The following is a 13,615-nucleotide window of genomic DNA, read 5'->3' as shown; positions in this document are numbered from 1 at the left end:
CTCAACTAAGCTCTCTTGGAACCCTGGGGTGTATGCCATAAGGCCCTGGAGCCTTGTTTACATTAATTTTTTTTAAAGCTTTATGAATCATATCCTGAGTCAGCTACTGACTAGACTGAGCTGAGCCATCAGTGCAGCTATGAAGTGAGCCTGGCAACTCCTCTATTGTATACACTGAAAAAAAGAACTGATTTAGCACATTTACCTTTTCTGTATCTGTTATAATTATACTGTTATTTAAAGGAGCAACACTCTCAATCTGCATCTTTTTACTAGTAATATATTTAAAAAACAAAAATGGGGTTATGGACTTTAGACCCAACTGTCTATGCACTACCGGTACATCCTTTTTATTTCATTATTTAATAGGCAGAGATCTGGCTGGATTGCTGGAGTGGTACCTGTTTGTTTAGATAAGTGCCACAGAATTCTTTCTCAGTATTGCTGTAGGCTAGGGCAGTACCATAGTGTGTGCATCAAGGTAGCTGGCTCGATTCCACACCTGAGGCATGCCAGAGAGACAATTAGGTACATCTTATTTTATTAATCTAGTGTAGTAGTAGACAAAGGAAGTTTGGAGTGATATTTACAACTGCCCAGAGCTTGTACAAGGTGGGGTAGTAGATTGGTTGCAGCAGTACGGAGATGTGTTTTACCTGGGCTGCTAAGAAATAGTTGAACATGTTTGGCAGAGCTAGCCCACCTTCATTCTTAGGTCTAATAAGTGCTTGCAGACTTAATTTGGATCTGGAGTTCCCACAGATACATTTCAGCAGTATAGTATTGCTGGTACCAAAGATTTTAGAGGGAATCCATGTGGGGAGTGCCACAATGGATACAAAAATGTTGGCATGACAAACATTTTAATAAGCTGTATCCTACCTACCGGGCCCAGAGGAAGGCGTTCCCAAAGTTTTAATTTGTCCTGCAGCCATCTCAACTGCTTGTCAATATTGTGCTTGCTATACTGCTCTAGGTTCTTAGATATTTCCACCCCTAGAAATGTAAATTTCTCAACTGTTACATCTAACAGGGGGTTGACTGTAAGTCTGCAGCAGAAGGGTCTTCCAGGAATAGAACCGATTTAGTAGGACTGACCGTTAAACCAGAAATCACACAGAATAGCTGGATTATAGAAAGAAGGTGTGAGAGGCAGGGTCCCCTGTACTCCAGGTACACAAGAATTCTAAACCCTACTATGCTGGGTGCCTGTCAAAATGCTTGGGCCAAAGCTTCCATTGCTAGTGCAAATAATATTGAGGACAGGGGGGCAGCCTTGCCTGGTTCCCCTTGATAGGGAATATGGGGTGGTCAGCGTGGCGTCAACCTGCAGTGAAGCCTGGGAGGAATGGTACTTAAGTTTGACCATTTTTTGGAAGGCAGGATTAATGCCAAAGTGTGTGAGAGCTTTCCATAAGTAGAGCCATTCAACTGTGTCAACCTCTTTGGCTAATGATGCTATAGCCCTCTGACCAAGGTTGTCATGTTTTGCTATTAAGTTTAATAACAGATTAATAACAGCTGCCTGGCATTAAGTGCTACTGTTTTCCCTGGAATAAAACCCATTTAGTCAGGGTTAATTAGCATAGTGACAACATTACTGAGCCATTTGGCCAGTATTTAGGCTAGCATTTTAACATTGACGTGAGAGGAGAGATGGGCCTGTATGAATCACACTGCATTTGGTCTTTGTCTGGCTTAGCCAACAAAGTAAAGAGCTGTATTAAAAGTTTCAAGAAGGTATGGAGATAATGTTTTGGCTTGGGATACCTCAATCAGTATTCCATCAGCTCCTGGAGCTTTGCCATTTGGGAAAGACTCAATTGCCAAGGTCATTTCTTCAATGGATAGGTTACCATCCAAAACATTTCCTATACTTAGGGGATAACCTAAGGGAGTCTAACTTCCCTAGGTGCATCAGTCTCTGACAGTGGCTTTGTCAGGTTGGACCAGTACAGTTCAGTATAAAATGAAACAAGGGTTTGCTTGACTGCCTCAGGGTCTGTTTTAGTAATGCAAGGTCATTTATAGCAGAGATAATTGGGGGGGGGGTAGAATGTTGTTTTGCCAGGTGTGTTGCACTCCGCATTAAACACGCAAGACAATTTTGCTTGCAATTAGTCCTGTGTGCCTTGGATTTATTTTTATGGACCTCTACCTGACTGTCAGAACTGCTGCTTGTGCATTTGGTGGAGTAGTAATGTATCAGTCATATACAGTATAACCAATTCCCCCTGATATAGATTAAACTCCATATTCTCCTGTATACCTAAAGTTTATTAACTGCATTATAATGCCAGTCTCCTCCTCTGCATTAAAGCAATTTCCATTCTGATGGTATTGGGAGGCTCAGTCTCCCCATTAAAATCTGCCAATGAGCATTCCTTCTGCCTGTTTGACCCATCCTCCTCCTCCTCCTCTGCTTCTCCATAGACTATAAGGCCCTTCCCTTTCTCACATCTCTCACCAGCTCCAACCTCAGCCTGAATCTAAACACAGGACAAGATGGCAGGCAGCTTAATTCTGCTTCTGATCTCACACTGTTGATTATTAATGGCAATAGATATCTTTTTTGTAAGAACTAGTAAGTATTTATGAATATCATGAATATGTGTTTGTACTCATGTTTAAATGCAGCCAGAATTGCAACTATACAAAACTATTACAACATCGATGATATTCATTAAAGGTACTTGCAGCTGAGCTAGAGATAATGAAAAGACAGTGTAATTATTTATACTAGAGAACCCTGGAGCTGGACTCCTGGAGATTTGGCCACCCTAATATGGTGATAATTCCAGGGTTCCCTTAGCAGACTGTATTTATAGGTACATACACTTGTACCCAAAGAATCACTCACTAATGGTGATAATGACACAATGAACTTCATGGCAATAAGCCATGTAACATAGGGGCAAATTCACTAAGGCGCGAAGCGCCGAACGCTAGCGTTATTTCGCTAGCGTTTGGCATTTTCACTACTGCGCAAATTCACTAACGAACGCTGGCGTAGTTTCGCTAGTGTTACTTCGCAACCTTACGCCAGTCGAATTTTCGCAACCTTACGCTACCCCTGTGCGCAATTTTGGATTTTAGTGAATTTGCGGAGCGCTGGCGAAACTATGCCTGGCGAAGTGCGGCGAAGTGCGGCGAAGGCGCAACTTCGCATCTTAGTGAATTTGCCCCATAGAGCTTTTACCTAACAACATTTGTTGTGTATTTATACTTATTTGTATCCAAGAGTGTATGAGACTATCTTACTTTTCATTGAAATATATTTTTATTACATAGCAAATGGAGAGCCTAAACACCATGTAACATACAGTTGTTACCCAGCAACATTTGTTGTGTATACATAATATTTATCTGTATCCAAACGTATGTGAGACTGTCCTACTTTGCATTGAAATATATTAGCAAATGGAGAGCCTAAAGATTATAGATTATTACATATAAAATAGTATCAAATAAGTCAGAAAAGATATCAGTAAGTGAAACCATCAGGGCCTGGCACCTTATTTAGAGGCAGAATATTAATAGTGGTAGAGCCTTCTTCTGGTGTTATAGGGGCTACAAGAGAGGTACAGTAGATGCATTTGGGTGCTTGGGTCATTTTTTAGGTTATACAGCCTGGAGTAAAAGCTTGTAAAGGTATCTGCTATATCTTTTGGATTCATTTTCTCATTTTGGTTTGTGGTTTACACCCTATCTATTCAGTGCTGGAGGGATTGTTTAATAAACTGTTATTTCAAGCCACATTTGCTCTAAACCCCACGGCATAGTTGTTACTTTGGAATTGTATTAGTGGGTATTTGCATCTGTGAAGGATCAGAAGATTGATCTCTTCCTTAAATGTATTCATTTGGGCCAGTGTTCCTGTGGAAGAGGAGCTGTGAGTAGTTTGTTATAATGTATTGAGTTGTAAAAGTCATTCTATTTGTTTGCTTTCTGCTAGATTAGCTCTGTGTGCAGCCATACTTATGAGGTGGTCCCTAATAAAACACCAAGGGGCAGATTTATGAAAGGTCGAATTTGAAAAACTTCTAAATTCGAATTCAAAAAGACCAACCGTAATTATATAATTTTTTTTGCCAAATAGGTCAGTTTTTGATCAAATAGGTCCATTTTTGATCAAATTCGAATAGTTTGAATCAAAGTAATAGCGCATTCGAAATGTACAATTCAAAGTTTTTCCCCCAAAAAAAACTTTTGATTTTTCAAAGTCCACCGATTGACTCCAAATAGGTTCTAGGAGGTCCCCCATAGGCTGAAAAAGCAATTAGAACAGGTTTTAGATGGCGAATGGTTGAAGTCCAATTTTTAAAGAGACAGTGCATGATACATTTCAAAATTGTAATTTTCCATTTGTTTCAAATTCAAATCGAATTTGGACTATTCCCTAGTCGAAGTACACAAAATTAGCTCACAATTAGATTTTTTTTAATTCAAATTTTAACTTCAACCTTTGATAAATCTGCCCCAAAAGTTGGGATTTTTTACTGTAGAAGTATCGTTGTTGAAAAATTGATTGATTTCTGTGGAGATTTTCATAGTCTATTTAGGGCCAATTAGTAGATAATTGTTTAGCCTCCATGGAGAACAGGTTGCAAATTGGTATTTTTCTTGTAGTACTAAGGTTATTGATGAGTAGTCTGTTCATGTTGTAGTAGTTATTGAACTCCATGTGATGTGGTTCAGTGTTTGTGGATGTATTAAAAAAAAAGTCTATCCTGGTATATGACTTATGATAAGGGGAATAATAGGTATAGCATTTTATGGTACACCTATTACTAAGGTACCTTGTTGTAATGGGGTTACATTTTGCAATACCTCAGTGACAATCTTACCTGGTGGTCTAGTGGGGGGACGGCAGGGTCGCCTGCCACCCCCTCTGCGGGGACGCCCGCCACGTCGCATTGTTGGGTCGCGCCGTCTGTCTTCTTCCGCGCTGGTTCATTAGGGTGCGCGTGGCATGCCTCTGCAAGATTTAAAGGCGCAGGCTCGCTGCCGTGATGACGCTAGTATGCAATGGCGCCAAATTTGAAAGTATAAAAGGCTTATTAAAGCCACAGGACCTTGCCCGTGATAGGTTTATACCTGGTGCTTTCGAGCTTTTGCTAATCCTGTATTCTGATCCTGTTGATTCCTGTTGTGACCCCTGCCTGGTTATTCGACGATCCTGACTTCTAAAACCTGACTCTTGCCTAAAATCTGACCACCACTTCTGCTTCATCCCTCTGTTTGATATCCCGGTTTGGACCCTTGCCTGCCTGACTCTGTTTGCTTTCTGCCTGCCTCGACCCAGCCTGAATTGACTCAGATTGTCTCTGACGCTTGTGTTAACCTTCTGCCCAAAGACTTTGCTATCCGGTTGTGTTCCTCTGCCAGAACCCCTTGCCTTGCACCTCTCGTTATAAGACCTGGCAGCATCTGAGTAGCTAATGGGTCCTACCGAGGCCAAAGTGGCTGCTACAGGTAGAAGCACGAGCCGAGACCAGGGTGCTTGGCATCGGTTCTGGGTTTGGGTGCCAATCATGACAACCTCTTTAAGAAAGTAGACTTGATTGGTATTGGGATCTTAAAGGGGTTGTTCACCTTCCAAACACATTTTTCAGTTCAGTTGTTTTCAGATTGTTTTCCAGAAATACATTTTTTTTTTCAATTACTTTCCATTATTTATTTGTTACTGTTTTTCCAAAAGCTCAGTTTAGAGTTGAATGTTTGTGTCTCTGGTGTTTGCGTCTGACAGCTCAGTAATTCAGGTGCAGATTCTGTTACAATTTTACAACATTTAGTTGATCCATTTCTCAGCAGCATCTCTGGAGTATTAGCAACTATTGTATCAATTCTAACAGCTGCCTGTAATGAAGCCCAGAGATTCTGCTCAGCAGGGACAAAGATAAGAAATGTATCAGTTTACAGGGTCGGCGACCCCCCCTCAAAGAGCTGCTTTAGAAGGTGCAAAATAACACTTTACACTTCAATATTAGAAAAACCATCACAAATAGAAATGGAGAAGAAAGTCATTGGAAAAAAGTCATTATTTCGTGCAATCTATCTGAAAACAACTAGTTGTTTGAAGGTGAACAACCCCTTTAATATTAACTAATGTATATTGTTGTTGGTTAATGGTACATAGTATAATGAGACATCTGCCCTTGGGATCTCCCAGTTGTGTAGTGCATTATGTATATTGCTAGTATGGCTACTCCTCTTTTCTTTGTGAGGGAGGTAGCTGCTGCAATCATTCGGTAATGTTTATTTTTTATGGGGAATATTTAGCAAATTTTGATATTGGAGCTTCCCACAAAAAAACTCACCCACTTTATATTAATTTCTAAGGCATTTTTAGAAATGTTTTCATCAGTGAGAGCAAGTTAGAGTTCACCATTTGATTACGGTGCATCTAAACATCCCATAGGAATGGTGGAGAAGGCAAAAAGGAAGTCTGTTACTTGGGAAATGACTGAAGGAGTAAAATTGGGAGGGGACAAGTAGTGTTCGGTGTCATCAGCAGCATAAGTAACTTTTCCTAGAGATTTCTAATATATGTAATTCTAAAACAACCGGACATGCTGAGTAATCATTGAAGACATTTCACTACTCATCCCAGCAGCTTCTTCAGTTCAACTGACTGGTGTTGGACGTTCTTGGCATTTGAATTCTTCCTCTAATCTAATCACAATGGCACATTATAGTCCTTCAGAAATAGGTAATGTTTTCCTTTGAAATGAGCAAGGTCTTGGGTAGTTACAGTAATTGGCGGAGGGTGTGGTGGGGCACAGTAGAGAGTTAGATATGGCAAACTGTTGTGGTTTAAAGAAGAGAGATACAGCTGTTTAGTTATTAGGAGAGCGTCATTGTAGCAGAAGAGCATGAACTTGAAGTGGATGAAGTCAGGGTTAGTTTGACTCATATTGATGGGCCAGTCTCACCCATTTCACTTTTCCAATAATTTGCAAAATGCTTTGACGTCTATGGATGAAAACAGTTTGTTTGTTTGTTTTTTTGAAGCTCGACAATTTTTTTCGCCAATTGGAGTCTATGTTCATCATTGTTGTAGCAAAACTTTATGAAAAATTTTGCTCATCACTAGACTGTTCAGCTAATCTGCTACATCTTCTGAGGAACTGAATTAAGCTAATATGCCAGGGTTGGAGTTTAGCTGGACAACTAAGATGGGTGGTGGAAGAAGGAAATGTGTCCAAAGTTGATGTGTCAGGAGCTACCTGGGATTGAACTCTGAACTATACTCTCACAAGCTCCTGCATTATTCCATTGAGCCACTGGAAACCTTTGGAACCTGCTTCTATTGGTATGATTAAAGACGTTCTACCTTTTACATTTGCTCACCTCCTCCTCCTCCTCCTTCTTGCTCTACCAGGTGTTGGTAATATGTTAATTAAGGGCCTTTATAAGCCTGTTAGTAATGTTACTCCGGTGCTTGATCATTGAAGCTCCCAAGCTAGATCCTGCGTACTCCTTGTTCCTGTGACTCCTGATTCCTGCTTTTGTTCCTGAGATTCCTGCTTTTGTTCCTGAGATTCCTGCTTGTCCTGAGATTCCTGCCTTGTTCCCTGTGCCTTTGTTCTCTGCTACAGTTCCCCTTACCTGCTCTCTGTTTTATCTCCTGGTAATTGACCTCGGCTTGTTTACTGGACTACCCTCTGCCATCAGCCTGCCTCCGACCTTGGCCTGCCATACGGACTTGTTTTGCCATCAGCCTGCCCCCGACCTCAGCCTGTTTCTCGGACTTGCTTTATTGTTGCCTGCCCTTGACCACCAACCTGGTGTAAGAACTTATATTATTTATCTTTTGTTCATCTGTTATTTTGCCATACTTTTCATTATTAAAATACTATTCTGCATAACATGTTTCCGGCCTATCAAAACCTTAAATACCCGCTGTACTCGTGTTATACAGCACCAAGGCTCCTAACTACCAGCCACTCACCTGTGGCCAAGCCTGACATGATGAAAGTGCATCACTGAAGACAGAAGCTTCCATATTTGGACAAGAGAGTTTGTTAATATGAGAGATCTGATGTGCTACTACTGTTGATTGGTATTGTAGGTCAAATGTGGTAAGATTTCTATCTGAAAGTAAGTGATAGTCATATTGTCACAGTCGGCACCCTAAACCAGAACTAATGCCAAGCTCCCTGGTCTCGGCTCGGCTTCACCAGTAGTGTGACCGCCTTTTGCTTCAGGAGGAGCCCTCAGCGTACTCAGATGCCACCTGGACTTTTCGAGAGAAGCAAAGCGAGGAGTTCTGGCAAGCAAAGGGGCACAACTGTTGTAAAAGTCAGTTAGGCCAAAGGTCACGGTACAAATGGAGCAGGAAAGAGAATCGTCAGACAAGCAGGATCAAGGCAGGCAGATATCGAGAATCGTCAGGCAGGCAAGGGTCAAACTGGGTTGTCAATCAAGGGATTTAGCAGGAAGAGTTGTCGAAGGCAGGCAAGGGTCAGGTTCCAGAGATCAGAATAGTCAAAAAGGCAGGCAGGGGTCAAAACAGATAATCAGGATCAGATTCAAACGGAATAGCAATAGCTAACAGCACCAGGAACAAATCCTATCACGGCAATGACAAACAGTGGAAATGCCCCTTTAATACTTTCAAATTCGGCGCCATTGCGCGCTGACATCACCACGTCAGCACGCGTGCGCCTTTAAACCCGGAAGTGCGCGTGCGCATGTGCATTAGGAATCCCCGCTGAGGGGGCGGCAGGCGTCCCTGCCATTCCCCCACTAGACAACCATGGTAAAATTTCCTTACACATATAGTGGAAAGGGACAGCTAAAGAGGTTAAACGGATGGCATGAGAGACATCCACCATTTCACCTCAAAATAATTGAAGTTGGTTTGTTTAGGATTTGAAACCTATATTTGGGGAGAGATGAACTCCAATCTTATGGTCTAGGCCATTGACAAAATAAGAAGTCTCCATAGGAGAGGGCAGCAGGTCAAGGAGTGTCAGTAGGTGTGAGCCGTGTTTCAGAGACAGCCAGAAGGTTAAGAGATTTGGATATAAAGTGGTAATGAGCTGCAATGAGTTTGTTGCAAATAGATCGTGTAGAAGTCAATGACAGAGGTCCCTTGAACCATTTGAAGATGTTAATAGCCTTTAGGATGTTCAGGGTGGATTTCGTTTGAAAACTCGATTAATTCGAGCAATTCAGTTTGAGGTATATACAAAAAAAACCTCTAAAACCTGACCTTTAATAATGACCTTTGTAATCCTAGCAGAAATTCACTTATTTGGGTTATTCCTCCATGATCTGTATCAGTGATAAATGCCATATGGTTTAATTATCCAATGAATATTCAACATTTAGGGGCCCATTTATTAAACTTCACATTTTTCTGGTCAAGTTTGTAAACCAGAAAACTCAAATTTTAGAGTTTTATTATACTCCAAAGCAAGCTGCTAAAAACAAAATCCAAAAATACTCCAACTCAAGCCTGTAGAGGTTATGAAGAAGTCAATGGCAGATGTCCCTGAAGATGTTTCTTGAAATAGTGATCCAGGCTGATTTTTGTCTGATAAATACATGTTTTTGAGAAAACAATTTGAGTCGAGATTTTTTTGTTCCAACTTTTTCCATAAAAATTATTGATAAATGAGTTCAATTTCTGTAAGGGAGTTTGGTTGACTATGTTTTAATAATAAAATTACATTAATTTGAGTTTTAGTAAAAGACCCCCTAAATGAATCTCAACATTCCCTATACAGGTATGGGACCTATTATACAGAATGCTCGGGACCTAGGGTTTTCCAGAAAACAGGTCTTTCCGTAGTTTGGATCTTCACACCTTAAGACTACTAGGAAATCATTGAAACATTAAATGAAACCAATAAGATGGTTTTGATTTCAATAAGGATTAATTATATCATAGTTGGGATCAAGTACAAAGTACTTTTTTATAGGGGTGGGCGAATTTAACCCATTTCGCTTTGACAAAAATTCACCATCTGTAAAAATGTTTTTTGTCATGTTGCAAATGTTTTTTTGACGCGCAACATTTTCTTCTCCGATTGAAGTCTATGGGTGTCATTTTTGCAGCGAAGCTCGGCGGAAAAAAATTGCTCATCCCTATTATCATAGAAAAAAAGGAAAAATGTATTAAAAATTTGCATTATTTGATTATAATTGAGTATATGGGAGATGGTCTTTCCATAATTCAGAACTTTCTGGATAACGGGTCTATGGATAACGGATCCCACACCTGTATTTCTATTCATGTGTTTCATCTTTTCAGATAAGATGCTTTCAATGCAATTATTTTGTTTATTTACAGAAATGTATTAAAAACTTCAAATTATAGCATGGAATTGCAATTTGGTAGATTGGAGTAAAAAAGACATGTTTTCCTATTTTAAATTCTCAGATTATACACATTTCAAACTGAGTTGTGGTTGCAGTACCAGTATTAACCATTCTGAATTCACAAGGTTCATTTAAGGGTCTCTACATATCATATAGTTGGACAATCCCAATATCATTGCCAAACTGTTCAGAATACTCCTGGCAAGACTTGTGTGAAATAAAATGATGCAAAGTGTTAGCTTTCAGTCTTTTCTTTTTCTAAATTACATGATGACTATTTAGCTTTAGAGCTTCAGTATAAAGTAGTCCTTTACGGGCCTTTTTTTTTACTAGTAAATGCCCTAGTGGTATGTGTAACATGTAAGACATAATACAGGTTTTTGGCAGTATTATTCTGTTCCTTTACATCTTTGCTAGCATAACAACCAGTCACAGCCAAGCCTTAATTAGATTCCATCCATAAGCATTCCTTCTAGGGATGCACCGAATCCAGGATTCGGTTTGGGATTCCGCCGGGATTCCGCCTTTTTCAGCAGGATTCAGATTCAGTCGAATTTCTCTGCCTGGCCGAACCGAATCTGAATCCTAATTTGCATATGTAAATTAGGGGTGGGGAGGGAAATCACGTGACTTTTGTCACAAAACAAGGAAGTAAAAAATGTTTTACCCTTCCCACCACTAATTTGCATAATATTTTGCAAAGGATTCGGGGGTTCGGATGAATCCATAATAGTGGATTTGGTGAATCCCTAATTCCTTCTGCCTGCTTGACTCATCCTCCTCTTCTTCCTATCATTAGCCATCCTGATATGGGGATAATTCCATCCTAATATGTTGATAATTCTAGGGTTCCCTTAGCAGGCTGCATTAATAGGTACATACACTTGTACCCAAAGGATCACTCACTAGTGATGGGCGAATAAATTCACAAGGCGCAATTTTGTGGTGAATTTCCACGTTTTGCCATTACATTTTCACATCAAAATTTTTTGGACGTGCTCTGGAAAAGTCCCTTGTGTCAAAACAGTCACGCATCAACATTATTGGACACCCATTGACTTTAACACTGGCGTGAAAATTGACACTAGTGTCAGAATTGATTCGGGCATCAGCTTTCGCGTTTTGAAATGGGACAAATTCGACCATCACTATCACTCACTAATGGTGATAATGACACAATAAACTTGATGGTAATTAGCCATGTAACATACCGTTATTACTTAACAACATTTGTTGTTTAGAAATAATTTTTTATCTATATTCAAGAGTATGTGAGACTATCCTACTTTGCATTGAAATATATCAGCAAATGGAGAGCCTAAAGATTATAGATTATTACATATAAAATGGCATCAAATAAGTCACATTTGCTGATACATTCCTCTATTTATTATTCCCCAGTAAATATTGCTTTGTATTCCTGTTTGGCTTAAATATAATAATGTAACATTTGGGTAGAAATATACAGAAGAGAAGGCCACAGCTTGAAGAGATGATGGCAAATATTTCCACTGCCACCATGTATTTGCCTTTGGTGCTCAGATAGGCCGGGATCATTGTGATCCAAACACTGCAGAAGAGCAACATGCTGAAAGTGATGTACTTGGTCTCATTAAAACTGTCCGGTAATGTCCGAGCCAAGAAAGCTACAATAAAACTCACAGATGCCAACAATCCCATGTAGGAGAGGACAATATAGAAGGCAACTACTGAACCCTCATTGCACTGAATGATGATTTTTCCAGGTTCAGACAGAATGTTGAGCTCCACGAATGGGGGAGAAATGATCAGCCAGATAGCACTAATTAGAAACTGAATGAATGAACAAATAATGACTATAAAATATGTGATTTTGACTCCCAACCATTTTCTCCAGGGACTATTAGGCTTGGAGGCTTTGAAAGCAATACAAACCATAATTGTTTTTGCCAGGACAGAAGACATAGCTATGGAGAAACTGATCCCAAAGGAGATTTGTCGGAGGATGCAGGTTATATCAGATGGGCGACCAAGGAACAAAAACACAGAGAAGAAGCTCAGCTTGATGGAGAAAAGGAGAATAAAGCTCAGATTGCGATTGTTGGCCTTCACTAATGGAGTGTCTCGATATGAAATAAAAATTCCTATTATAACTGTCACTAATAAAAGAGACACCACAGAGAGGACAATAAAGACCAGAGTTAGGGAATCACCTTTATATGAGAGGAACTCAGTTTGCTTCTCAATGCACATGGTTTTCTCATTATTTGGCCATTCATAGATGGGACATTTTAGACAATTTTCCACATCTGTAAATAAAGAATAAATCTGTTGTCAAAGTTAGGAATATTGTGGCATTAACATGACCTGTTACAAGGTTAGCTTAAGATACTATTATATTAAAATTAATCCTATTAAAAAATGACAATTTCTCTCTTGACTTCTATTCAGAGTATCTTTAGCTAAGAATGTCCCACATATATTCATCTACAGACACAACACCCCTTTTCAGTAACCCAACCTAATTATCAATTCCAAAACATTCCCCAGCACATATGATAGTTTTAGCTTCTAATTTCAAGATGATAATAAGTTGAACCCTTGGATTGAGCCTTCACAACAGTGCAGAGGCAGGGTGTTGCACAACTGCAAATGTGTGCAGTGCACAATGCTAGTGGTTCTTGCAACTTAAACAGGAAACATATTTTTTAAATAACAACATCCACAAAGGAATTCAGTCAAAATGAGCAGGAACATGGAACACAATGGATAGACATATACTCACAGTATACAGTAAATCGTCAGTATAAGTCCCCGCAGGGACAAGAGCATGCACAGCATTTCCTAAGGTATACCCAGCTTTCAGCCTTTACCCTAAGTGGAGCTCACACTAATACGTAGTCCCTACTTCTGGGCAATTGGTACGCGGGATCATATCCCCACTCAATACTTCTTGGTGGAGCTTCAGCAACTTGGCTAAATAGTCTAATTGTTTGTCAGTCTTAGAGTGACCTATGAAAGTGAGTCAGCCTATCCTTACTAGACCTGACCTTGTTTAGGTTCCACTTCACCCTTCCTGCCTGCTCAGGTAAGGGGATTAACAAAATGGACACTGAGCACGATGTGTGCTCAGCTTTGATAGTATAACACAGTGCCATCTTGTGGCTAAGCCTGGGATAGCTAAGGACCGAGCTTTAACCCAGGAAATCGGGAATTACCCCGGGGTGAAGTCCTTCCTTCCTGGCAAGAAACATATTCCAATATTAAATTGCATAATAAAACAATATAATGCATTAATTTAGTA

The 13,615-nt window shown here is 39.9% G+C and overlaps 1 protein-coding gene across 1 annotated transcript; it reads right to left on the bottom strand.

Moving 5' to 3' along the window:
• Positions 1-11,610: 11,610 nt before the first annotated feature.
• LOC121400412 (vomeronasal type-2 receptor 26-like) lies at positions 11,611-12,564 on the bottom strand. The gene has a single exon (XM_041583438.1). It carries the CDS (start codon positions 12,562-12,564, stop codon positions 11,716-11,718), a length of 849 nt encoding a protein of 282 aa, XP_041439372.1. The 3' UTR covers positions 11,611-11,715.
• Between the last annotated feature and the right edge of the window lie 1,051 nt (positions 12,565-13,615).

This window comes from Xenopus laevis, chromosome 1L (assembly GCF_017654675.1).
Source record: "Xenopus laevis strain J_2021 chromosome 1L, Xenopus_laevis_v10.1, whole genome shotgun sequence".
NCBI lineage: Eukaryota > Metazoa > Chordata > Amphibia > Anura > Pipidae > Xenopus > Xenopus laevis.
This window is presented reverse-complemented; position numbering and strand designations above follow the sequence as displayed.